The sequence below is a fragment of the Hyperolius riggenbachi genome, chromosome 12 (assembly GCF_040937935.1).
Source record: "Hyperolius riggenbachi isolate aHypRig1 chromosome 12, aHypRig1.pri, whole genome shotgun sequence".
In the NCBI taxonomy this organism is placed as follows: Eukaryota; Metazoa; Chordata; class Amphibia; order Anura; family Hyperoliidae; genus Hyperolius; species Hyperolius riggenbachi.
In genome coordinates this window covers 27,765,893-27,792,629 of record NC_090657.1, presented here as the reverse complement: position 1 = coordinate 27,792,629, position 26,737 = coordinate 27,765,893, and the positions used below count along the sequence as shown (strand labels likewise).

General features: G+C 45.1%; 1 protein-coding gene across 3 annotated transcripts in view; it reads left to right on the top strand.

Annotated features, from left to right (window-relative positions):
- The window catches only part of ACBD4 (acyl-CoA binding domain containing 4), an 84,469-nt gene that overhangs the window by 7,977 nt on the left and 49,755 nt on the right, over nt 1–26,737 (top strand). For all 3 annotated transcript variants that reach the window (XM_068262484.1, XM_068262483.1, XM_068262482.1), the window contains exons 2-5: nt 13,120–13,260; nt 16,273–16,393; nt 22,460–22,544; nt 26,447–26,567. In XM_068262484.1, the coding sequence (XP_068118585.1) occupies nt 13,179–13,260; nt 16,273–16,393; nt 22,460–22,544; nt 26,447–26,567 (409 nt within the window). In that variant the 5' untranslated portion in view covers nt 13,120–13,178. The remainder of the gene's footprint in view (nt 1–13,119; nt 13,261–16,272; nt 16,394–22,459; nt 22,545–26,446; nt 26,568–26,737) is intronic.

Here is a 26,737-nt window from a genome sequence, read left to right as displayed (position 1 = left end):
GGACTACAAGTTTGTGTACGTGGACGTGGGGTCGTACGGTAGTTCCAATGACTCTGGAATTTTCCAGCGTACGACCCTTTGCCGGCTGATGGAGGAAGGCAGACTGCGTCTCCCCCGTGACAGACCCTGGCCTGGGACAAGGGCACCGGCCTACCCCTATGTGTTTGTGGGGGACGAGGCCTTCGCCCTGTCCGACCATGTAATGCGTCCGTACCCAGACAGGGGACTTGATGCCAGCCAGCTACACTTCAATGCTCGGTTGAGCTGTGCAAGGAGAATGGTGGAGTGCACATTTGGGATCCTGGTGTCAAAGTGGAGGGTGTTCCACACGCCCATGCTGCTGAAACCGGGCAACGCAGTTGTCGTGGTGAAGGCAGCATGCATCCTCCACAACTTTGTGCGGCAGGAGGAAAGAGAGACTCCGGAACCCCCGAATGTGCTTCCACTAATGCCCCTGCGGAGGTATGCAACCAGGCCAAGGGTAGTGTCACTGCGGAACAGGGACCAACTGAGACTTTATTTTACCACACCACCAGGACGAGGGTGAATGTTTGGTTTTTAATATGTTTTGATGAAATGTGTTTATTTTGGAGTTTCAAGTTTTTAAATGATTTTAAATGTCTTAATTTTTTACAATAAATTGATGTTTAATAATTGGTCATTGTGTATGTTTTATGTGCACAGGTGGGGTACATCGCAGGTGGGTGGGAGACATCACAGGTGGGTGGGATACATCACAGGTGGGTGGGATACATCACAGGTGGGTGGGATACATCACAGGTGGGTGGGATACATCACAGGTGGGGTACAGGTGGGTGGGATACATCACAGGTGGGTGGGATACATCACAGGTGGGGTACAGGTGGGTGGGATACATCACAGGTGGGGTACAGGTGGGTGGGATACATCACAGGTGGGTGGGATACATCACAGGTGGGGTACAGGTGGGTGGGATACATCACAGGTGGGTGGGATACATCACAGGTGGGTGGGATACATCACAGGTGGGGTACAGGTGGGTGGGATACATCACAGGTGGGGTACAGGTGGGTGGGATACATCACAGGTGGGGTACAGGTGGGTGCGATACATCACAGGTGGGGTACAGGTGGGTGGGATACATCACAGGTGGGGTACAGGTGGGTGGGATACATCACAGGTGGGTGGGATACATCACAGGTGGGTGGGATACATCACAGGTGGGGTACAGGTGGGTGGGATACATCACAGGTGGGTGGGATACATCGCAGGTGGGTGGGATACATCGCAGGTGGGGTACAGGTGGGTGGGATACATCACAGGTGGGGTACAGGTGGGTGGGATACATCACAGGTGGGTGGGATACATCACAGGTGGGGTACAGGTGGGTGGGATACATCACAGGTGGGTGGGATACATCACAGGTGGGGTACAGGTGGGTGGGATACATCACAGGTGGGTGGGATACATCACAGGTGGGGTACAGGTGGGTGGGGAACAGGTGGGTGGGCCACGGGTGGGTGGGCAACACGTGGGTGACACAAATCCATAGCAAAAGTGGAATACATCACAAGCTAACCACAAGCCCCCCCAAAAACTTCTAGTCAACATACCCTCTGTGCCTTGCTGTCTCTTGCTCAAGTTCTCAAAGTCCTCCACATACAGCTTGGCAATTTTTTTCCACAGGCCTCTGCATTTTTTGATGTTGCTGTGGTCCGCATCCCCCTTGTCCCACAGGGCTGGTACCTGCTGCACCTGTAGGATGAGGTCTTCTGATGTGTAGGGCCTCACCCCCTCGTTATCAGACATATCGTCAGACATGTTGCTGCCAAAGAGCTCCAGCATGAAGTCACTGCTGCTCCACTCTGTGAACGCTGGTGCCATGTGGTCCCCATCCAAAATGGCCACCATACCATAGAGTCAGCATAGGAAGTGTGGTATAACATCCGGTTTTTATAGCCAGTGTGTTGTGCGCTCTCCGGTTCTCATTGGTTTCCATTGGCCGGATGCAACATTCCGGCTCCGGTCCGGATACGTCAGCCGGACCAAAAAATAGCGCATGTTGGAACGGACGCCGGAGTCCGGATCCGGTCCGGCTCCGGTCCGGACGAAACGGACGCATGTGAACGGTCGCATAGACTTTCATTGCTATGCCGTGCGTCCGTTTCGTCCGGTCCGCATGCGGTCCGGCTCCGGCACGGCGATTCCGGATAGCAACCGCTAATGTGAACCGGGCCTTAAGAAACAGTGCTGGCAACCCTACTTGCCACCCTCATGAAGAGGTTAGACTGCTGCCAGAAGAGGGGGAGAGTAGCGGACTAGAAGGTAAGGTAAGAGATCTTACCCTCTAACGCTTTCTTTTGCATCATCCACACACTCCCACTGCCAGGAGGGTTCACTCATTCTAGGTTTAAAGGACAACTGAAGTGAGAAGAATATGGAGGCTTTCATATCTATTTCCTTTTGAACAATACCAGTTGCCTGACAGCCCTGCTGGTCTATTTGGCTGCAATAGTGTCTGAATAACACCAGAAACGAGCATGCAGGTAATCTTGTTAGATACACCTGATCTGCTGCATGCTTGTTCAGGGTCTATGGCTAAACGTATTAGAGGCTGAGGAGCAGAAGGACTGCCAGGAAACTGGTATTGCTTAACCTCCCTGGCGTTCTATTAAGATCGCCAGGGCGGCTGCGGGAGGTTTTTTTTTAAATAAATAAAAACTGTTTCATGCAGCCAACTGAAAGTTGGCTGCATGAAAGCCCACTAGAGGGCGCTCCGGAAGCGTCATTCTGATCGCCTCCGGCGACCAGAATAAACAAGGAAGGCCGCAATGAGCAGCCTTCCTTGTTTTGCTTACATCGTCGCCATAGCGACGAGCGGAGTGACGTCAGCCTACGTCCTGACGTCAGCCGCCTCCGATCCAGCCCTTAGCGCTGGCCGGAACTTTTGTTCCGGCTGCGCAGGGCTCGGGCGGCTGGGGGGACCCTCTTTCGCCTCTGCTCGCGGCGGATCGCCGCAGAGCGGCGGCGATCAGGCAGCACACGCGGCTGGCAAAGTGCCGGCTGCGTGTGCTGCTTTTTATTTCATTAAAATCGGCCCAGCAGGGCCTGAGCGGCAGCCTCCGGCGGTGATGGACATGTATATTCGTCCATACCGCTGAGGAGGTTAACCACTTAAGTACCAGCAGTCTTTGCCCCCTTAAGGATCAGAGACCGCTGGTACAGGAACGGCGGAATCCCAACGGAAAACGGCGAATCTCCGATCATACCCGCCGCAGACCCCATCGGGAACCTGGGCCACCCATTCTGCCGTCTCTATGATGCCAGAGTTCCTGTGAGCCGGTCAGGAGCCGCTTTCATTGGCTCCTGACCCTGTCTTTCAGTGTAATTACATTCTCACAGGGCTCTGCCGTCATAGAGACAGGCAGAGCCAGTGGGCTGTGGCAAGAGACAGCGTGGAATGGGCGGCGGCTGCGTGCAGCGGCGGCTGATTGAAATCTATGTCCTGCCAGCCAGGTAACCACCAAAACAGGGCGTAGATTTCAATTAGCTCAGTCCTAAAGTAGTTACAGGAAACCTGAGATGAACAGGTACTTTTAAAATAAACACACCCCCTGAAAGTTTATGCCAAATACAGGCTATTCCTGTATTTTTGTTGCTCTCCTGTGCTCATTTCAATCTTAATTTTTCATTTTTATCCTGTCTAAAATCCAACATGGCTGCCATCTGCTTCCGGGGCAGTGTCACTGTATGTAAAAGTTCTCCATCCAATAATGTATGCAGGGACATATATACAGTGGCTTGCAAAAGTATTCGGCCCCCTTGAAGTTTTCCACATTTTGTCACATTACTGCCACAAATATGAATCAATTTTATTGGAATTCCATGTGAAAGACCAATACAAAGTGGTGTACATGTGAGACGTGGATCGAAAATCATACGTGATTCCAAACATTTTTTACAAATAAATAACTGCAAAGTGGGGTGTGCGAAATTATTCAGCCCCTGAGTCAATACTTTGTAGAACCACCTTTTGCTGAATTTACAGCTGCCAGTCTTTTAGGGTATGTCTCTACCAGCTTTGCACATCTAGAGACTGAAATCCTTGCCCATTCTTCTTTGCAAAACAGCTCCAGCTCAGTCAGATTAGATGGACAGCGTTTGTGAACAGCAGTTTTCAGATCTTGCCACAGATTCTCGATTGGATTTAGATCTGGACTTTGACTGGGCCATTCTAACACATAGATATGCTTTGTTTTAAAACCATTCCATTGTTGCCCTGGCTTTATGTTTAGGTTTATTGTCCTGCTGGTAGGAGAACCTCTGCCCCAGTCTCAAGTCTTTTGCAGTCTCCAAGAGGTTTTCTTCCAAGTTTGCCCTGTATTTGGCTCCATCTATCTTCCCATCAACTCTGACCAGCTTCCCTGTCCCTGCTGAACAAATGCACCCCCGAGCATGTTGCTGCCACCACCATATTTGACAGTGGGGATGGTGTGTTCTTAGTGATGTGCAGTGCTAATTTTCTGCCACACATAGCGTTTTGTATTTTGGCCAAAAAGTTCAATTTTGGTCTCATCCAAACAGAGAACCTTCTTCCACATGTTTGCTGTGTCCCCCACATGGCTTGTGGCAAACTGCAAACGGGACTTCTTATGCATTTCTGTTAGCAATGGCTTTCTTCTTGCCACTCTTCCATAAAGGCCAACTTTGTACAGTGCACAACTAATAGTTGATCTATGGACAGATTCCCTCACCTGAGCTGTAGATCTCTGCAGCTCGTCCAGAGTCACCATGGGCCTCTTGACTGCATTTCTGATCAGCGCTCTCCTTGTTCGGCCTGTGAGTTTAGGTGGACGGCCTTGTCTTGGTAGGTTTACAGTTGTGCCATACTCCTTCCATGTCTGAATGATCGCTTGAACAGTGCTCCGTGGGATGTTCAAGACTTTGGAAATCATTTTGTAGCCTAAGCCTGCTTTAAATTTCTCAATAACTTTATCCCTGACCTGTCTAGGGTGTGTTCTTTGGACTTCATGGGGTTGTTGCTCCTAATATTCTCTTAGACAACCTCTGAGGCCGTCACAGTGCAGCTGTATTTGTACTGACATTAGATTACACACAGGTGCACTCTATTTAGTCATTAGCACTCATTAGGCAATGCCTATGGGCAACTGACTGCACTCAGACCAAAGGGGGCCGAATAATTACACACACCCCACTTTGCAGTTATTTATTTGTAAAAAATGTTTGGAATGATGTATGATTTTCGTTCCACTTCTCATGTGTACACCACTTTGGCCTCGATTCATAAAAGTGCCTGCGAGCGGGGAAAGTCGAGCGGGGAAACACCGCTGTCGGTATTTCCGCCTTCAGGGTGGTAATTGATAAAAATTTAGCTAGTTGTGACAGGCGTGCGGAGATACTCCGCTGTAGGCAGGCGTTAGGCTGTCGGGAGACATGCGGAAACAGGAGAAGCAGGCGGAATCCCTCCGTGCGGTGTTCTCTCTGCAGCTGCTTGGGAGGTCTGTCCCATTCACTGCAACGGATTCCGCACGCTTCTCGCCACATCAGAGGTAGCGGTAATACCCGTCCGCATACCGCTACCTCTAATCTTTATGAATTGACATTTGTTACTTTTGCTGTGATAATCACCGCGCAAGGCGGTGATTTATCACTCTGCTCGTGGATGTCGGCTTTTCATGCGGAAAAAGCCTTTATGAATACAGATTTGGCTGTGTGGTCGGTAAAGTGAGCCGTTTTCAGCATTTCCTCATGCGGAAATGCTTTATGAATCGAGGCCCTTGTGTTGGTCTTTCACGTGGAATTCCAATAAAATTGATGCATGTTTGTGGCAGTAATATGACAAAATGTGGAAAACTTCAAGGGGGCTGAATACTTTTGCAAACCACTTTAATCTATATGTTGCAATAACCAGGATGGATGAGCAAACAAAATTAGTGGGTTTAACTTATAGTCAGCACTGTTTAATGTAAAGCTATATTGGATGTAATTGGAGAAATAGTTAGTTTTTTTTCCGTGTTTTCCCTTATTTTCCTTTTAAAATGCATAGAAAATAAGGTGATTACTAAACAAAATTAACACACACTAAAAGCCTATGTTGTCCTGAAAAAAACAATATATAGATAATTTAGGGGCGATAAGTAGTAATAAAGTTACCGGCGAATTAATTGGAGCAGCGCCTATATGTGAAAATTGCTCTCAAGTGGTTAAACCTACCTACATAGTGACCAAGTCCCAACATTAACATAAAAGATTGCACTGATTTGTAGCTGATGCAGTCTTGCCCGTCTGACATGGCGCTCACATACATGGATGTCAAATAGCTGCAGTCAGGAAAAGCCAGAGCTCCGGAAACGTACTGCTTTTATTTATGATATGTTTGCAATGCTTTTATGACGTATCCTCATTTACGGAAACAACCATAACACAAAATCACAACGGAAACAGAAGAAAAGGAAATGAATCGCTACACTCAGCAGAAACAATGATAAACCCAAGTTTATATAGTTTCATGAGATTCAATTTGAAACTATATCCTCAGGATACATAAGAAGCAGAGCAAGTAACGTGTGTCACTGTGCTCATGCTGAATGAACAGGCAGCTATAGATGTGATACTTTGGTTTCAAAGATTTTATTTGCATGATATCAAGAATTGTAGACATATAAAATATGCCAAACGTTTGCGTAAAACATGTACAGAGGCGCCGGAAGGATAAAAGTAGCTAAAAAGTTTAAAATTGTTCTGGTTGCGGTGGTGGATCGGCCAACCATAAACAGACAAAAAGCTGTCAATTTTCAAAACATATACAGTTTATTCAATTACTCCCATAAACAGAGTCGCAACGCGTTTCGCAGGCAAGAACCCGCTTCTTCAGGCAATAACAGACAGGAGCAATACACAGCGTGTAGTCTAGATGATGCTTGGCACCTCTGCTTTTTGTCTGTTTATAGTTGGCCGGTCCACCACCGCAACCAGAACAATTTTAAACTTTTTAGCTACTTTTATCCTTCCGGCGCCTCTGTACACCTTTGCGCATCTAGAAGTCCACCCTTGGTGGAAGGGTGATCTACCCTACAGTTTCCTCTATCCACAGAGAGCGACGTCTTAATCCTGAGTGGGGACAGGCTTATTCTCCCCCACCTGCCCGAACAGTGGTTGCTTTGGAGGCAACCCTGGTTTGTGAGTATATTACTTACATTTCATAATACATCCCACCCCCTACTAATACATACTACACTATATTGGGCTCTCAATCTTCTATTGTTTGCGTAAAACAGTAACAGTGGGCAGCATGCCCAGAAGGATCATAGACTAGCTTAGTCACAGGTGATTACCAGTATATTATGACAGTCTAAATAGCAACCTACCTCTGGTATGGAAAAGTGTCTACCCCAGTAATGAACTGAGGGCGGCTCTCCCCATTATTGTCGCTAATTATACAATTTTTACAATCACATAATATATCTTTGAAACAGGATTTTCAACATTCCTGTCACTAGTATTCCAGTGGCGGTCAGTCTCTAAACCTGCAAAGAAAACACATAACAGAGAAAAAACTTAAAGGGAACCAGAGGCGAACGTTACACACACAAGAAACATATCATTCAATTACTTTTGTTGAGGAAATCCTCTTACCACTATTTTCGGCGCTCTGGTGTGCCTTATAACGTTTATTTTTACATTTTTCCCCCGGGATAAATCAAAAATGGCCGCCGGCTCATACCCTTCTTCTTCCGGGTCATGAGAAGCTCTAATCGTCATTATCTAGGCTTGCTGCGCTTCCGTGCTGCTCAGCGCACACGCCTAGTTAGGGGGACGCATGCGCAGTGCTGTTCATTGCTCCTCTCAGCAGTCATCACAGCCACCCGGTGTACTGTATACTCATGCAGCACTATGCATTGCTCCTCTCAGCTCCCTTTTCATCACAACCCTCCGTGATGCTGTGTATGCAAAGCAGGAAGGTAGAGCCAGGAGGGGGAGGGCTTGAAATGACTTCACAGCAGACGAACTCGGCTGATCTGATTCCAGGTCAAACTTATGCTGGGAATACACGTTTCGTTTTTGCCTTCGTTTTAGCCTTCGATTCGTTCGGTAAACGAATCGAGTGTTGAAAACGTATGTGAAAATAGTCATAATCTCATTATAGTTTCGATTAATAGACCCCAAAAACGAACGACTAGTGATCGAACATGTTTGATATTATCTCTCTTTATCCATTTAATCGAGCCATTGGTAGGCTTGATGGCTGTTCAGATCGATTATATATTCGTTTATGCCGTCCGTCCCTGTACTACGTTTCGTTTCTTTGCAGCCTGAAATAATCGACCGTACGGTTAATATCACCACCCACGGTTTCGTTTTTTTTTTCCGATTCTGATGGTTTCGTTTTTCCAATGATCGAACATTGGAAAAATGAAACCATCAGAATCGGAAAAAAAAACGAAACCGTGGGTGGTGATATTAACCGTACGGTCGATTATTTCAGGGTCGAAAAGGACAAAAGGCACAATCGAAACGAAGGTTTAAACAAAGGCAAAAACGAAACGTGTATTCCCAGCATTAGACTGAAGGCTCAGTCGGGATACTTATCACAGCTGCAAACAGACTAATTGGACAGAGAGGAATGAAACTAAAAGCAGGGTAGGTGTTTACTGTCATGTTCCCACTGATATTTATGATAAAATACATGAGGGTGCTTCGTCTCTGGTTCTCTTTAAAGCTCAGGTACTTATTCAGCCCATTAGGGTTCACACAGTTAAATTTTCTTAATCCATCTAGCCTCACGTTGCAGTAGCAACTTTTTTCTATCACCTCCTAGAGGGAGGAGAGGAACACTGTCTATAACAAACCACCGCAGCTGAGCCGCAGTGTGATGTCTCTCCAAAAAAGTACGCGAGACTGAAGTTTCATGTTCTTTTTTGCCCTATGCAAAATTTGATATATCTCTTTTATGTCTTTGGATACGCTTTTTTACCTCTCGTTCGAGCGGCCGTTTCCTGTCAGTTCACGGAGGGAGTCTCCGTGAACAGCCTGCGAGCTTCCGATCGCGGCTCACAGGCGAAATGTAAACACCCGGGGAAGAAATTTACACCGTAAAGGAGATCGGCGATCCCCGGCCTCTGATTGGCCGGGGATCGCCGGCATCTGATATGCTGAAGCCTATCTGAGGCGGTACAGGATGGATCTCTGGAAGTCTGATCGCCCTGCCTGCCACACGATCTGTGCTGGGGGCTGAAGAGCCCACCCAGCACAGGTCATTGAAAATTCCTGCGGTCCTTAAGTGGTTAACTCTACCTGTACTGGAAAAAACATGAGACTCATTTCTGTGCTAATAATGTTTTATTTCGTAGCTGTACTACACATACAAATCATTATATCATAGGTTTATTTTCACTTTAGATTCCCTTTAACAGCTGCACAGATTGTGAATTATATTGTAAATCTTATTGCGAAATGCGAATATATATCATGTGAACTAATGTAGCGGTAGTTTATGTTGCTGCATGTGAGATTTCCTTTAAATTGTATTGTAGGGGTTTTCACCTGAGGAAGCTGGCAGTTGTGTTGGGAAGCACGTGCGAGTTTGTACGATTCCCATCCACTCCTTGCCCTTATGAGTTATTAATCTAGATTGAAGGTAAGAACCCTAGCCTTTATCACACTGGGCTTTGCTTACAAGGCATCCAGTATTATAATAAAGCATTGCTCCTTATTGCAGGCAGGGAAAGGTGATGAATCGTACGCTAGTCTCTTTTATGTAGTTACAATGCTCACCCCTAACAGGTAATCTCTCTTGTGCTGGGATTACACCATACAATTTTCTGTTAGATTCTTCTGTAATGCTGGGCATACAAGGGTCCATCCGGCGGCCGATTAGCCGTCGGATCGACTCCCGCCGCATCCCTGCTCGTCCGTGCGTGCACCTGGATCGATTCCCGCTCGTCCCCGCCGGTGCTTCTTATCTTCCGCTCGATTCGCCGTTATTGTCCGCCCGCAGGTATCGAGCGCGGAATCGATCCCCGCAGTGATCGAAACACTTCGGATATTATCAATTGAGCCATCAGCGGCTCAATTGATAAGCCTGCGTCGAGCCGTGTATGCCCAGCATAAAGGTGCTCATACACTCGTCAGATTGGCAGCAGATAGATAAGAAATGCATCTGATGATCTATCTGATGCGTTTTTAGAACATTTTTTACCAGGATAGAATTCCAATAGATTTCAGTTTGAAATCTATTGAAATTCGATCTGATGGCATTTTTTTGCCATCAATGCAAACTGATAAGCAATCTCATCAGATCGACCTAAATTTTCTACCCTGCCAGTTAGATGGAAATCCATCGAAATCGGCCATCGATCGGTCGATTGGCCAACCGATTTGCAAACGATCGATCGGGATCGATCAGTCAGCCAGAAAATCAGTGTATGGGCCCCTTTAGATTCTTCTGTTAGATTTTCTGTTAGAATGTATAATTAGATTGTTTTCTGTAGAGAATGGTCATTTTCTCTGGTGCATTGTCTTCTGGTCATCTCCTGCTGAGTAGAACAATGCCTATAGGCTCGGCAGATAGATCGTAAGATAGATAAATTTACAACATGTTGAACAGAAGACTGGCATACACGGACAGTTTTTTCCTTATCAATCGAGCCGCTGATGGCTCGATTGATAATATCCGACAGGTCCAATGACCCGCCGGATAGATTCCCCGCTCGATCCCTGCGGGCGGACAATAGCGAGGAATCGAGCGGCTGATAAGGAGCGCCGGCAGGGACAAGCGGGGATCGATCCGCGTGCACACAGGGACACGCCGGCTACCGGCGCATAAACTTATCGTGTATGCCCAACATTAGAGAATCTAATGCTGGGCAAACACGGCTCGTTTATGCTCCAGTATCGAGCCAGCGGCTCTATGCCGGCACGTCACCGCTCGTCCGGGCGTGCGCACGGATCGCTTCCCGCTCATCCCCTTCCTAATCAGCGTTTCACATACCACAATTTATCCATCTGGCTGTACTCACATCCACGGACTGCATCTCCAGGCATGCATTGCAGAGTGTTCGTGACACCGCCGGGAAATACAAAAGCCGGCAGGCGCTGCCGATCTGGTGGAGTAGATGGGGTATCTCCTACGGGTGATGCTTCATCCAAGGCTCCCCCCCCCCCCCCCACTTATACGGCACACTCCGTTATGAGTAGAGATTCAATTTTTATTTTTTTTAAAGGATACCCGAGATGACATGTGACATGATGAGATAGACATGTGTATATACAGTGCCTAGCACACAGATAACTGCTGTGCTCCTTTTTTTCTTTCTCTGCCTGAAAAAGTTAAATATCAGGTATGCAAGTGGCTGAATTAGACCTGACTCAGACAGGAAGTGACTACAGTGTGACCCTCACTGATAAGAAACTCCAACTGTAAAACACTTTCCTAGCAGAAAATGGCTTCTGAGAGCAAGAAAGAGATAATTTGTAAACACAGAATGTTAACCCTATGTTTGCTTCCATGAAAGCAGGAAGTAGACACACTGCAGATTTATTGCAGGATTTGTTTCAGCTGTAACAAACAAAAATGTTATTCTTTAACGGTTATTATGCTGTTGCGTATCTTTTAGAGCAGAGAGGAAGTTCTGAGTTCAGGTCCGCTTTAACAGAGAGTGTAGTTAGTCACATAGTTATTTGGGTTGAAAAAAGACATACGTCCATCGAGTTCAACCAGAGAACAAAGTACAACACCAGCCTGCTCCCTCACATATCCCTGGTGATCCAGAGGAAGGCGAAAAACCCTTACAAGGCATGGCCCAATTATCCCCAAAAGGGAAAAAATTCCTTCCCGACTCCAGGTGGCAATCAGACAAAATCCCTGGATCAACATCACTGGGCATTACTTAGTAATTATAGCCATGGATGTCTTTCAATACATGCTGGAGATGCATGTAAATAAAGAAAGTTTGGTAACAAATGCTGCCATGTGCAACCTCATGGATGTATACCAGGGGTCTCAAACTCAATTTACCTGGGGGCCGCAGGAGGCAGTCAGGCAGAGGCTGGGCCGCATAAGGAATTTCCCAATCGCGGCACATTGCCGCCTCTGCCCGCCCCTCTCACTCTTCCTTCACAGAGAGGGGCATGGAGAGGCGGCGATCCATGCGGCGATTGACGTCTGGAGGGGCAGAGCTGAAGCTGAAAGCTCTGCCCCTTCCAGGTAATGCCGGCGGATTGCCCCCCGGGCGATTTGGGGGCTCTGCAGCCCTCGTTTAGAGGCGGAGATGCGGCGGATTACTTGGGAGCACTGAAGCGAACTATAAGGAAGCTTTTGCCGTCGAGGGCCACAAAATATTGTATCGAGGGCCGCAAATGGCCCGCGGGCCGCGAGTTTGAGACCCCTGATATACTGTCCATCTATACTTTGAAGTGCCAGTAAATGCTTTAAACAGGCAACACAAGGCTCATCTACCGTATTCCAGATAGAAAAAGTGAGCTAATTAAAGCCTACTTATAAATATTAAGCCTAAATTAAAACAGTAGGAGCTCAGGGAGTCCCTAATGCAGACTGGTTTAGACCAGGTAGCACCACAACAACAAAGTATTTGCATATGCAGAAGATCACTGATGACGCTCCAGGGGAAGGGGTGTGCTTCCACCTACTTCAGTTATCTTGGGCTTACTGCTGTACATTCAATGCAAGTACTAATGTTTTCTTTTACAGTGTTTAGATATGTTTCTTCAACTGATTGTCAGGTTGATTTGACTTTTTAGCATTAATATACAGTAGATCTTAGTCCGTCAGCATTGATGGTGTTACCAGGTTATGCAGGGTAATTGCCAACTCCTTCTCACTCTGTACTAAGGCACTGTTAGCTGGCATGAGTACCCTTTAGTTACTGGTGAACAACAAGTCACAGCCTGTCCACTAACTTACTGGCAGAGGATGCTGGAACTCAGAATTCCTCTAAGGTTAGTGGTGGGATATAAACTGTACCCTGTAGTCAATAATATTTTTACTGCTGCAAATCTCATGCATGTAAATAGCTGCAGATCAGAGGTCACCTTTTATCAGGACAGAGCGGAGCATTCCATCGCCACGGCAATAACTGGCAGTACTTTTGCCCTTTTCAGACAGCGCACAGACTGCTAGCACTGCTTTGGAGCGTGTGTTGGGGTCGTCTTCTGGACATATGGGGACGGATCAGGACGAGACTGGATACCAGAGACAGTTCAATGCCGCCGTGTCTGTTATACAGAACTTGCCGAAAAGCGGTATGTGTATTTATCCTTATTTATAGTAAGTTCCCTTATTCTGGACAGTATAATGATGTCACTGATCATCGTGTTATAGAGCAGCCTCAGTTGGAAGGCATTGCTGTATGTTGAGTGGACTGGGACAAAGTAGATAAGAGCACTTTGACATTCATGGGCTGATTTATCTGGACAGCTGCAAACTGGGGCAAACGTGGAGAAGTTACTCAGAACAACCACACAGAGTTCTTGCTTTAGTTAATAGCTCATGCTCTGGGCTACTGCTCCCCTTTACCTCCGATTCCTTTGCATCTGTCTTGATAAATCCGCCCCATGAGTCCCTGCAATTGCTTTCCACTGCTGTAAAGATGACCTGTCATTGAAATTCGCATGTCACACAAACACACTAGGGGTCATTTTTCAAGACAACAGCGGTTGATCAGTTGCCCAGAGTTACCTGGCAGAATCCTGGTGTCATTTACCAGCTAATGCCTTATTGGTTGCATTTTCTTTTTTTCCTTGCCGCTGTTCCCTGAGAACATATTGTTATTATTATTATTTATATAGTGCCAACATCTTCCACAGCGCTTTACAGATGCTGAGTACTGTCTGGAGCATCAGAAATTGTCATCTCACTTTTGTAAACTGTCCAATAACAGACCGATAACTGACCATAAAAAGTACTTTTAAACCAGGGCTATTATTCATTTTATTTTTATTTGTTATATATGGAGCACCAACATGTTCCATAGCACTGTACATAGTACAAAACAAGTAGTGGGAAGCATAGACATGCAAGACATTTAAAAGTCTGTACAATCAGGACATCCAGCAATACAAATACCTACAAAGTTGATGTGTGGTTTAAGACATCACTAATACTGGTACATGTTCATAAGATAGATTACGGCAGAATAACAAACACTAGAGGGAGGAGCCTGCCCTTGTAAGCTTTCAATCCCAATCATCAATTCCCCCATAATGATTCTTATACACCATTGTTTATAATTTTCTGCTAATAATTTGCTGAAGTGGAGAGCAAATGGCTGGGATGGAAGACAAAGTTGAACAAAGGTTTCTTTGCCGAGTATGCAGTTCACATATTACCCTAAAGGTGGGTACACACGTCAGATAAAAGTCTTTGGAAAATGAAAGATCACAGACCAATTGTACCCCCTTCCATGTAGTATAAGAGCCATACTCTACACAGTCTATTCTATGGAGCTGAACTCCCCATCAGATAAAAATCTTTGCAAGATGCTGCACACAAAGATGCTGCACACATCTACAGATAATTGTCCGTTAAACAAGGTGTGTATGGGATCTGCAGATATAGACTATGAATGCGTTTTGCAGGAATGGATCTTTTGCAGGAACAGATCTTTTGCAGATACGGATCTGTTGCATGTGTACAGCATCTTTGTGTACATCATCTTGCAAAGATTTTTATCTGATGGGGAGTTCAGCTCCATAGAATAGACTGTGTAGGTATGGCTCTCATACTACATGGAAGGGGGTAAAATTGGTCTGTGATCTTTCATTTTCCAAAGACTTATATCTGACATGTGTACCCACCTTTAGGCTTTTCTAATTTCCTGTTCTTATATGCAGAGGACTGGACGTCTGAATTAGTGATATCTGGCCAGAGATGGTCAGTGAGACGCAAACATTTCCGACTTGGATGTATATTTCACGCAAATGCATTGCTGCTTGAAATTTGACCAATCATTTTCAGCGGAAATGAACCTGATTGGTCCAGTTTCGAGCTACACAAAATTTGCATGAACTCTGCATGCAAGTCAAAATAATCTACATCTCATTGACCATCTCTGATGGCCGTCATTGTGGACCATCCATATCTGTTGCAAAGCAAAATGCCCAGAGGTAAGACTAATGAGCCGGGTGATCTGCCCATCTTAAGGTGGCCACACACTATACAATATTTTAAATATCTGTTCAATTTAAAAATTGCAATCAATTTTTCTAACTGATTGTAACATTTAAAAAATATGACCAATGTACCACACACCTATGTTAGATTTTTCCCCAATTATGCTAAAACTGATTGGAAACTCTGAGAAAATTGCTAGGGTGTGTATATTAATAAATTGACAATCTAACACACACCATACAATCTTTAAAAAAATGTAAGAGAAATATCTGGCATTCTGGATCGATATAAATAAAAAAAAAAATTTCAGTCGAATGAAAAAAAAAAGCTTTCGACTTTTTCGGGAGATACGATTGTTTTTATAGAATTGCTATAAAATTGGATCATTTTATTGTATAGTGTGTGGCCACTTTAAGGCTAGTTTTAAATTCTTGAGACCCTAAAGCTGGCCATACATCTAGCAATGATGGGCAGATTCGATCAAGAGTCAAATCTCTCTATATTCTAATCTGATTAGAGAGAGATCTGTCCATAAGCGCAGGACGATTCCCGGTCAATTTCACGCTGGAATTGATCCGGAATGGGTGTTGTGATGCTGTATCCGTCACCTCGCTGGCTCGACACTGTACCCCTCAATGTCCAATGTGCCTCCCTGGTGCCCAGTGCAGTATACATTGTCCATGTCCGACGCTGGCTCCAGGCTCCGTCCTCCGTTCATACACGCCCCCCCACATGGTTACTGGAGTAACGTGGACGCGTGTGTGACGTCACAGCATTGGCGGTTTCATCGCATTCATTGATTGTCCCAATATTGCTCGCTGGTACTGCTGTGCACACAACAGAACACGATGGCCCGACATCTTGCAGCATGTCTGATCAACGTGCTCGGCCCAAAATTGGCCCCATCTAATCGAAGTTGGTGCCTTTGGTGGCACCAATTTACATTCTATATTCATTATCCAATTGGATGGTCGAACGGCCGTCAAGTTGATGTTGGGTGAAGGTAACATTTCTTAGCTGTTGATAGTTACACTTTGAGCTAAAAATGGTATTTCTTCCTCTTTTAATAAACTGTGTATACTAGGCTATGATCCCCATTGTGTAGGGATACTATAAACGATTCTTGTTCATTTCTCCTCAAGGCTCATACAGACCTTCCTATGAAGAAATGCTCCGCTTCTACAGCCACTACAAGCAAGCCACAGTTGGACCGTGCAATATCCCCCGACCTGGTTTCTGGGATCCCATTGGCAGATATAAGTGGTATAATAACTGCTCTGTCATTTATTCATACAGCTAGGAAAAAGTATATTTAGCATAGAGGAAGCAACATTCCAATTGCCAGTTTTTGGTTTGTTTTTAGTGACTACAAAAAATAACAGCATACACCAAACTTGTTATTGCAAATATAATGTTATCTAGAAATGGCGCAGATGGGTGTTTCCTAAAAGCCGCGTGTCAAACAGGGATCCCTTTAACCTTGTAAATTAAACGTACATAACTAAAATAACATTTCCACGCGCTGACTAAAATCAAAAGCTACTTCATTGTACACAATTATCAATGGTCATGCAATGTATATGAATCCAAAATTATCCACTCACACCTCACAAATTCACACACGCATCACCATCTACAAGGGCCCTTTTCTATTTCAATAATGTCTAAAAAATATCTACCGGTATTTTGTTATTGCAAATAGACATGACAATAGTATCAAGTTGCTTTCTTTGCAACCTTAAAAGTGCTCAGTAACATCTCTGCTGCTACTTATGTTCAAAAAAACAGGGCTTAGTTAGTTAGTGACATATTTATACTCTCCAGAATAAGTGAACTAAATATAAAAATAAGTGAATTTATATACATACCACATTAAGGCCGTGTGTTTTTACAGACTTGATGCATAATACCCTTAGATTTTACATAAGCTAATATATGAGATATTCTTTGTAATAAAAGCATAAGTCCATTTCAGTCCTCTAGGACCCAGTGGCATAGCAATAGGGAATGCTTAGATTGTGACCGCACTTACATAGTTTGGTTGAAAAACATGCAGTTCAACCTGAAAAATAAAGAAAGATGAGCACTGTGCTGAGTCTGCACATATCCCTAATGATCTAGGGCAGGGGTCTCAAACTCGCGGCCCCCGGGCCATTTGCGGCCCTCGATACAATATTTTGTGTCCCGCGCCGGCAAAAAGCTTCCTTACAGTTCGCTTCAGTGCTCCCAAGTAATCCGCCGCATCCCCGCCGCAAAACGAGGGCTGCAGAGCCCCCAAATCGCCCGGGGGGGGGCAATCCGCCGCCATTTCCTGGAAGGGGCAGAGCTTTCAGCTTCAGCTCTGCCCCTCCTGATGTCAATCGCGGCACATCGTCGCCTCTGCCCGCCCCTCTCACTCTTCCTTCACAGAGAGGGGCGGGGAGAGGCGTCGATGCGCCGCGATTGACGTCAGGAGGGGCAGAGCTGAAGCTGAAAGCTCTACCCCTTCCAGGAAATGGCGGCGGATTGCCCCCCGGGCGATTTGGGGGCTCTGCAGCCCTCGTTTTGCGGTGGGGACACGGTGGATTACTTGTAATGGGAGCACTGAAGCGAACTATAAGGTAAAATAGGCAGAATAGTTCGCTTCAGTGTGAATTTGATTTTGAAATAAAAATCAATGCACGGGGGGGGGGTTCGGCTTGAGCTGCTGATTGACTTTTTTTGTGAAATACCTTATGCGGTCCAGCTTCATCCCGACTTTGCCTCCTGCGGCCCCCAGCTAAATTGAGTTTGAGACCCCTGATCTAGGGGAAGATGAAAAACCTTTAAAAAAGCTTGGACCAATTAGCCTTAAAAGAAGAAAAATTCCTTCCTGACCCCAGATGACAATCAGATAAATACCTGTATATATTCTGGCGTATAAGACTACTCTTTAACCCTTGAAAATCTTCTGAAAAGTTGGGGGTGTCATTGATGCCGGATGATACGCAATGCTGATTAGGGATGATCGGAAAGTGCTATTCCGTCAGCGCTAAATTCCGTAACCGTTACATTCCGTCGGAAATTTTGCGCGTTCCGACGGAAACATTTCAGTAATCTCAATTGAAACCACGTTTTTGATAAATCGTAGGCCATAGGACCTAGTGGCTGTTCCACCGGTCATTTTTTTTTTTTTTGGCAGCAGGAGTTGTTGCGTAAGCCATGGGACCTAGAGGTGGTTCCACGGCAGGCATTATAAGTTTGGTTTGGAGCAGCAGGAGTTGTCGCGTAGGCTATGGGACCTAGAGGTGGTTCCACGGCAGGCATAATAAGTTTGGTTTGGAGCAGCAGGAGTTGTCGCGTAGGCTATGGGACCTAGAGTTGGTTCCACGGCAGGCATTATAAGTTTGGTTTGGAGCAGCAGGAGTTGTCGCGTAGGCTATGGGACCTAGAGGTGGTTCCACGGCAGGCATTATAAGTTTGGTTTGGAGCAGAAGAAGTTGTCGCGTAGGCTATGGGACCTAGAGGTGGTTCCACGGCAGGCATTATAAGTTTGGTTTGGAGCAGCAGGAGTTGTCGCGTAGGCTATGGGACCTAGAGGTGGTTCCACGGCAGGCATTATAAATTTGGTTTGGAGCAGCAGGAGTTGTCGCGTAGGCTATGGGACCTTGGGGACGGTTCCACGGCAGGCATTATAAGTTTGGTTTGGAGCAGCAGGAGTTGTCGCGTAGGCTATGGGACCTAGAGGTGGTTCCACGGCTGTCATTACAATTTTGGTTTGGAGCAGCAGGAGTTGTCGCGTAGGCTATGGGACCTAGAGGGGGTTCCACGGCTGTCATTACAATTTTGGTTTGGAGCAGAAGGAGTTGTCGCGTAGGCTATGGGACCTAGAGGTGGTTCCACGGCAGGCATTAGAAGTTTGGTTTGGAGCAGCAGGAGTTGTCGCATAGGCTATGGGACCTAGAGGTGGTTCCACGGCAGGCATTATAAGTTTGGTTTGGAGCAGCAGGAGTTGTCGCGTAGGCTATGGGACCTAGAGGGGGTTCCACGGCTGTCATTACAATTTTGGTTTGGAGCAGAAGGAGTTGTCGCGTAGGCTATGGGACCTAGAGGTGGTTCTACGGCAGTCATTACAATTACAATTGGTGCTGAAATCATTCCGATTTTCATGATTGGCTTAAAAACATCCGCATTCTGACGGAATTCCGCATAGCAATTCCGGAATTCCGTCGGAACACTATAGCAATTCCTTTCCGATGCGACAGAATGGAATCGCCAATTTTCAACCGGAATCGCGGAAAACGGAATTCCGTGGAATGCGGTGAGCATCCCTAATGCTGATGTTTAATTACCGGGTGCTGGAGATTCGGCAGTTGGTACATAGCCTGTGGGGGGGGGGGGGGGGGGGGTAGCTCACGCTGCAAGGTCTGGGACACCCAGGGAATGGAAGAAAGAGATCGTGCTGTGCCCATAAAACACGCCTTTTCCCCCTGTCTGGCCCGCCCTATCTTGTTACCGAATGTGCAAGATCTGAGAGGCAGAGAGGGAGGTAAATAGGATACAAGCCGGGCCAGATGGGTGAAAGAGGCGTGTTTTATGGGCACAGTGCGATCTATTCTTCCATACCGCTGTGATAAACAGAGACAGGTAGAGCTGACCAATTCACTTGGAGACAGGGAGAGCTGACCAATTCACTTAGGGAGAGGGAGAGTTGACCAATCCAACCAGTCAATCACCTGTATACTGTCATATACTGGGTACCACTTATAGTACAGCACCAGTATCTGTTCATACATAGCACCAGTATATGATGTTTTTTTTATTTTTATTTGGTGTGCGTTGGAAGAGGGGTAGTTTTATATGGCGAGTATATCCCAAGCTCTAAATTTTAACTGGAAAAGTTGGGGGGTTGTCTTATACACCCAGTCGTCTTATACGCCAGAAAATACGGTACCTTGTCATCATAGCTTTGGATGTTCTTCAAAGACCGCATCCAAGCCCTATTTAAATGCAAATATAGAATTTGCCATAACTCTTACTGTGGTAGGATTTTTCAGATTTTGACCATTCTTACTCTAAAAACCTTTCTAAATAGATTAAAAATCTTTTGTCCTCCATACACAGGTCTTTGTACAGCCCTAGGGACAAAACAATAACATTTCTGTAGTGCTTTTTTCCCATAGGACTCAAAGCGGTTAGGCTCTCTCAGATTCAGTAATTGGTAGTAGGATGAAGTATTCACACAACAAAAGTTATATTTCTGCAAATGCCAAACTGAACAGGTGGGTTTTCAGTCTGGATTTAAACACGTCCAGGGAGGGGGCTGTCCTGATCTGCTGAGGTAAGGAGTTCCAAAACGTAGGAGCAGCATGACAGAAGGCTCTGGGACCAAAAGTTTCCAAGTGGACTCTGGGTATGGCTAGATTATTAGAACCTGTGGATCTGAGAATGCGAGGATTGCTACGCAGCTGTAACATATCTTTCATGTATCCAGGGCCCAGATTATTTAGTGATTTAAATGTCAGTAGGCCGATCTTGAATAGGACCCTCCATTCTATAGGTAGTGCAGGACTGGCGTTATGTGGTAGTGACGGGTTGGTTGGTTGGTTGGTTGGTTAGTTAGCAGACTGGCAGCAGTATTCTGTATCAGCTGCAGCTGTAAGCTCATCTGCCAAGCTTTTCTATTGCCCTTTGATATATTTATACATGTTAATCAGGTCACTTCTCAGTTGTCTCTTTTCCAAGCTAAATAAACAGTTTGCACAACATTTCTTGGTAATTGAGGCTTTCCATACCTCCACTTAATTTAGTACCTGTTCTAGAACATCAATGTCCTTTCTATAGTGTGGTATCCAAAACTGTATTCCATACTCCAGCTGTGGCCTCACAAGTGATTTATACAGAGGGAGTGGTATACTAGCATCTGGAGATATAATTTCCTGTTTTATGCATCCCACAATTGTATTTACTTTAGCTGCTGTTGCGTGGCATTGCACAGTTACTTAAAGAGACACTGTAACATCAAAAAGTTCCCCTGGGGGGTACTCACCTCGGGAGGGGGAACCCTCAGGGTCCCAATGAGGCTTCCCAAGCCATCCTCTGTCCCATGGGGGTCTCCCTGCAGCCCTCCGAACAGCGGCCCGACAGATCCGACAGCCTGTTCAATATTTACCTTTGCTGGCTCCAGCAGGGGCGCTGTGGCGGCTTTCGGCTCCAAAGTAGACGGAAATTCCCGATCTCAGTCGGGTCCGCTCTACTGCGCAGGCGCCGGAAACTTGCACCTGCGCAGTAGAGCAGTCCCGCCGGCGATCGGGTATTTCCGCCTACTTCGGAGCCGAGAGCCGCCACAGCGCCTGCGCAGGAGCCGGAAAGGTAAATAGTTACATCACCGCTGTTCGGAGGGCTGCAGGGAGACCCCATGAGACAGAGGACGGTGTGGGAAGCCTCATTGGGACCCTGAGGCTTCCCCTTCCCGAGGTGAGTACACCCCAGGGGAACTTTTTGATGTTACAGGTTTTCTTTAACATATTTCAACCAGTATTCCCAAGTGTTTCTCCAAGTTTGATATTCCCAGCTGTATGGCATTTATTTTATATGGTGCTCTACCATTGGCACGTCCAAGGTGCATGACCTTACATTAATCAACATTAAAGTTTATCTGTTATAAGCTTGCCCATATGAACATTCTGTCAAGATACTGTTGTGTTATGTCACTATCCTGCTTAGTGTTAATAATTCTGCATAATTTTGTAGCAACTTTGAGGATGGCAACTTTACTATGTATTCCATCTAATAAATAAGTCATAAGTAAATTGGAAAGAATTGGACCTAATACTGACCCTTGTGGGGCCCCACTAAATAATATTGGTGAGGGGACAAGGTGTCCTACCTAGACTGTTGTCACTGTACTAGTACAACTAAATCACTGTAGGCAGGTGGAAGTTCAAGCTTGCTCTGCTAAATGCATCTTATGTGGGACAGGGAGATTTAAAAAGCAGCACTGCCAAATATGTACAGTCAGAGAAAAGCTGACTGTATAAACTTGTCCTAAGGCTCATATGATTGCCAGGTTTACAGTGAAACTAGTGCTTGTTTTTAAGTCCTCACTGTGGATTCCTGCATGCCACTCTCCCAAATAAGGGAGTTTCTCACTTGGCAACACTTCAGAATAATCAGAGGCAAATGTTCAAAGCCTGCATGATACACTGGCAAGGTTTTCCTGCTGAGATACAGGACTAAGTAAAGTGACTGCCTCTAAACATCTCTCCAGCCCAGGCATGTGTGGAGGACTTGGCTGTCATGGGAACCTTTGCTAGGGGCTGCTATATTCCAGTGATATCATGTTTGTTACATGGGAGTGTGTTTTTGCAGGGATGCCTGGAGCAAGCTGGGTCACATGAGCCAAGAAGATGCCATGTGTACTTATATAAGAGATATGAAGATGGTAGCCCAGAAGGTAATATATTTCTGTTCATTCCATTGGAGACGACTTCTGAACAATGGAGCAATGAAACAGGTGTTTCTGCTCATAGCAACTAGCCAATCATTTTCCAGTAAATTATCTAGGGCTGATTGGAATATAGTCACTTGACAGGTTGGTATCCAGAGTTTAGATAATATGGGCTCAATTCTGGTAGCTATGTGAGGTAAATATTTTTTTGTTGGTAAAATACCTCATGAGGTATTTTCCTCTTCTTTTATCAATTCTGAAAGATTTTTCTCCATTTCCGAACATGCGGTAAAACATGTGGTAAAACATGAGGTAAAACATGATTCGTTGGTCAGATCACTTTTACTTATGGGGGCCCTGAACACAGAACAAGCTGAAAAGGCTCCATGTTATGTGACAGATATCACAATTCTGTCACAGCACTACATTTATCATGTGGTAGAGGTAGGTCTAATTATATGAGGTAAAAGACATGCAAACACGCCCCTTATTTCACTTCAGAATTCAAGTGTGAGATATTTCACTACTAAATACCACACATTTTTAGTAGAACATTACCACATGAATTACCTCATGAAATTACATGAGGTAAAACTTTACTTAAACTACCAGAATTCAAAAGTTGATTTCCCTCATGAGGTAAACCCAATTCCATGAGGTAATTATTTACTTAACGCTACCAGAATTGAGCCCAATGTACCTGAACCCTCATCCCCCTGCACCCTGCAAGTTAATGCAGGATTATTCAAATTGTGGATGCAAATGTATGCATCTTATAAATAGACCAATATGATTCTGCCAAGATAGAATTCTATTGGTCCATTTTCAAGCTGCATACATTCAGGGCCGGATTTAAGGCAAGGCCACATAGGCCATGGCCTAGGGCACCACAGGATCAAGGGCGGGTGGGCAGCAGGCTATAGTGGGGTTGGGGGCGGGAAGGGTCACCTGACTACCTATACTGGAGGAAGGTGGGTCATCAGGCTATCTATACAGAAGGGGGGGGCATCTGGCTTCTTTTACTAGAAGGAAGGGGGGGGTCATCAGGCTAAATCTGGCTACCTATACTAGAGGGGGGCAGCTGCTGCTGGTGGCCTTGGGTGGTGAAAAGTACAAATCCGGCCCTGCATACATTAGTATACAAAATTTGCCTCATCCTGCATGAAATCGAAATTATTTGCTTCTCATTGACCATCCCAATTTCCTGGTGCAGAGGTTCTCAAACTGAGTGCCCTGGTGTGCCTCGGGCTTATCTGGAAGGAAGGTAGGTTCCCCCGGGAGAGGATGCTGCCTACCTACAGAAAGGGAGGGTAAGAGTCACTGGGGGTCATTAGCTGTCTAAGGAGAATGCTGTCTATCTAGAGGGGGCTACTGACTTCCGAAAGGAGAACACGGACCACCTATAAGGGACACTGGATAATTAAAGAGAATCTGTACTCTCAAATTCTAACAATAAAAAGCATACCATTCTATTCATTATGTTCTCATGGGCCCCTCTTTGCCGTTTCCGCAGCTCCCTGCCGCTATCCTGGCTTTTAATCGCCAGTTTTATGCAGTGTTTACAAACAAAAAACATGGCTGCTAACCAGGAAGTGATGTTTGTATATATCTCATGTTTCAGTATACTACAAGTTTTTATTACTAAATGCCAGAGGAAAGAGAGGAAACCGGCACTGCTGTCATATACTTTAAAATGTAAACAGGTAGATTTGCGCCCACTCAATATAAAATTAATTCAATTGGCTGCAGTCAGTGATAAATGGGGTTACTCACACCCCCACCATTCAAGCATTCATAAAGTTTTAAAAATCACTCATGCGCCTATATATACCATCACATATACAGTTTTATTCAATTCATAAATTCAAATTCATATATATTACATTAATATGCAAGCAAACACTAGCCAACTTTCTCAGTCCCTCAGGTATAATTCATGAACTTTTTCCTGTTGGATTTATGAATTATACCTTTGTGAGCTCACAGGACGTTATTTTTATTTTTATTTTATTGATTTTTGAACAAGAAAGGCTATTATTGCCATTTTTAAGGTGCAAAAACACTTTTTAACATTGGAAAGGTGCTATAGGGATTGGTGCAATTTTATGCTAGAAAACTAAGTTTACTCAGCGAATCAATCTATAGGTATATGTTGTGGCGTGTGCCAGACTGTTTACCATAGGGAGGTGGGACTGAGAAAGTTGGCTAGTGTTTGCTTGCATATTAATGTAATATATATGAATTTGAATTTATGAATTGAATAAAACTGTATATGTGATGGTATATATAGGCGCATGAGTGATTTTTAAAACTTTATGAATGTCATATACTTTAATCCAAATACTTAAAAAAGCGAAGAAACATTATCCATTTCAGTAGACAAAATCCAAAGACACATACCATTGGTGACTGTGGGGGGTGCGGAGGGTGCAGAGCCTTACGGCCGTTTCGCGCGTCTTGCGCTTCTACGGAGGAGTTTTTATTACATAGAGAATTATCTGCACTCCGGCCTGGGATTCTCACAGTTCTCAGCATGAGACAGGCAGCTTCCTTCCCCTTCAGAGAGCTCTGTCTGTGAGTAGTAAACAAAGCACACAGAGCATGCAGGGGGAGTGGAGGGAGTGTGTATAACTTCTCCCTATCACAGCAGAGGCAGCACATTCCTCCCTGGCTCGACAAGGCTTGACAAAGAAAAGAAGATTAGATACATTACAGAGACAGTGCAACTAGAAAAGGCTGCAGTGATCCAGACCACATTAGAACAGGTATAGGAACTTATAGGATACAAGAAATAAGGCTGAAAATTTTGTTACAGAGCCTCTTTAAAGGGGAGCGCTACTAGTTTTAACAGGGATAATGATTATCTAATGAGGGACACAAAACTGGGGGTGGAGGTATATTGTGAGCTAGTGGGATACTAGACCACAAATATGAATAGAAGGCAGATTTTATCTCTTCTGCAGATAATGAAGACCTGTGTAATAAGACCACTGTGCTGAATAAAATTGTTTCCAGTTACACGGGCCTTCATTATCTTCAGAAAAGGTAAGATCTATCTCCTATTCATATTTGTTGTCTAGTATCCCACTAGCTCATAACATACCGGGTGCCTCTATTGTGTCAATTATACCTTCATAGGAGGTTTAGATTGTAGTTTAATATTCCAATATACTTCAAGTCAGATCCCTAGGACTGCAACCAGCCTGTTTCCTGTTCCTGAATGGTGACCTGGGCCACTGAGCATGGACGGTTTAATTCCCCGCAGGCCTTATACGGGGGCTGCAAGTCTTTGCAACTCACAATTGTGAGTATCTCACCCCACCCTATCAGACAATACTACTCCATCAGTCTTCTGGTCTCTCCTTTTATCCCAAGTGACCAGGGTTGTAAAATCCTTAAGAATCACCCATCCTTTATCTTTTTTATCTAATGCTGGACACTTCCTGACTAAAACTGGGCACTGGCTGCCTAACTGGGATGTTGTGTATCTAGAGGGGGAATGGCATTGGCAATGTATATTATTGGGCCATATTTGATGCGTAATATGGCGACCATGCATTTTTCGCAATTTTTTTTTTTGCCACGAGAGTCATTAAGGGTGCTCTGACCTGGGAAAGTTTGAGAACCATTGCCCTAGTGATAGGCTGCACCGAACTTAGTCAAACTACAGGCAGTCAACTACAGATAGTCAGCTTCCTTTTAAGGACAGAGGAGCAGAGAAGGTTAGAGTTAGGAAATGTTTATAGGTAATGATAGGTCATTGGGTCATAAACGGATATTGGGGATTCAATCTGGTTCCAGTAGATTTGCACAAAGAAATCACATAGTATTAATATGTTGAGTTTTATTGTACATGCCTTTTGCATATTGAAGTCCTGTGGGAACCCTAGATACCATTCTTCTTTCAGATTATTGACACAGTGCCTCTGCATGACAAGTCACCTGAGATGTTTGAGCCTTTTCGCCCCCTGTATGAGGTTATCCCTGATATGCCACGCCCCCCAGATTCCTTCTTCAAAATGAACGCAGGTAGGTGGACTTTTACACTTTCACATTTTTTTTATTTTAATGTGCTAAGCTTTCTGTTCTAGCTTAGCATGCATGTCGGTGCAGCATTGGTTGTTGAGGAAAGATGACAGTCACATGGTGCTTTGTATGTCCCACTAGCATCCATGTTCAGTTGGTAGCTTTATTTTATG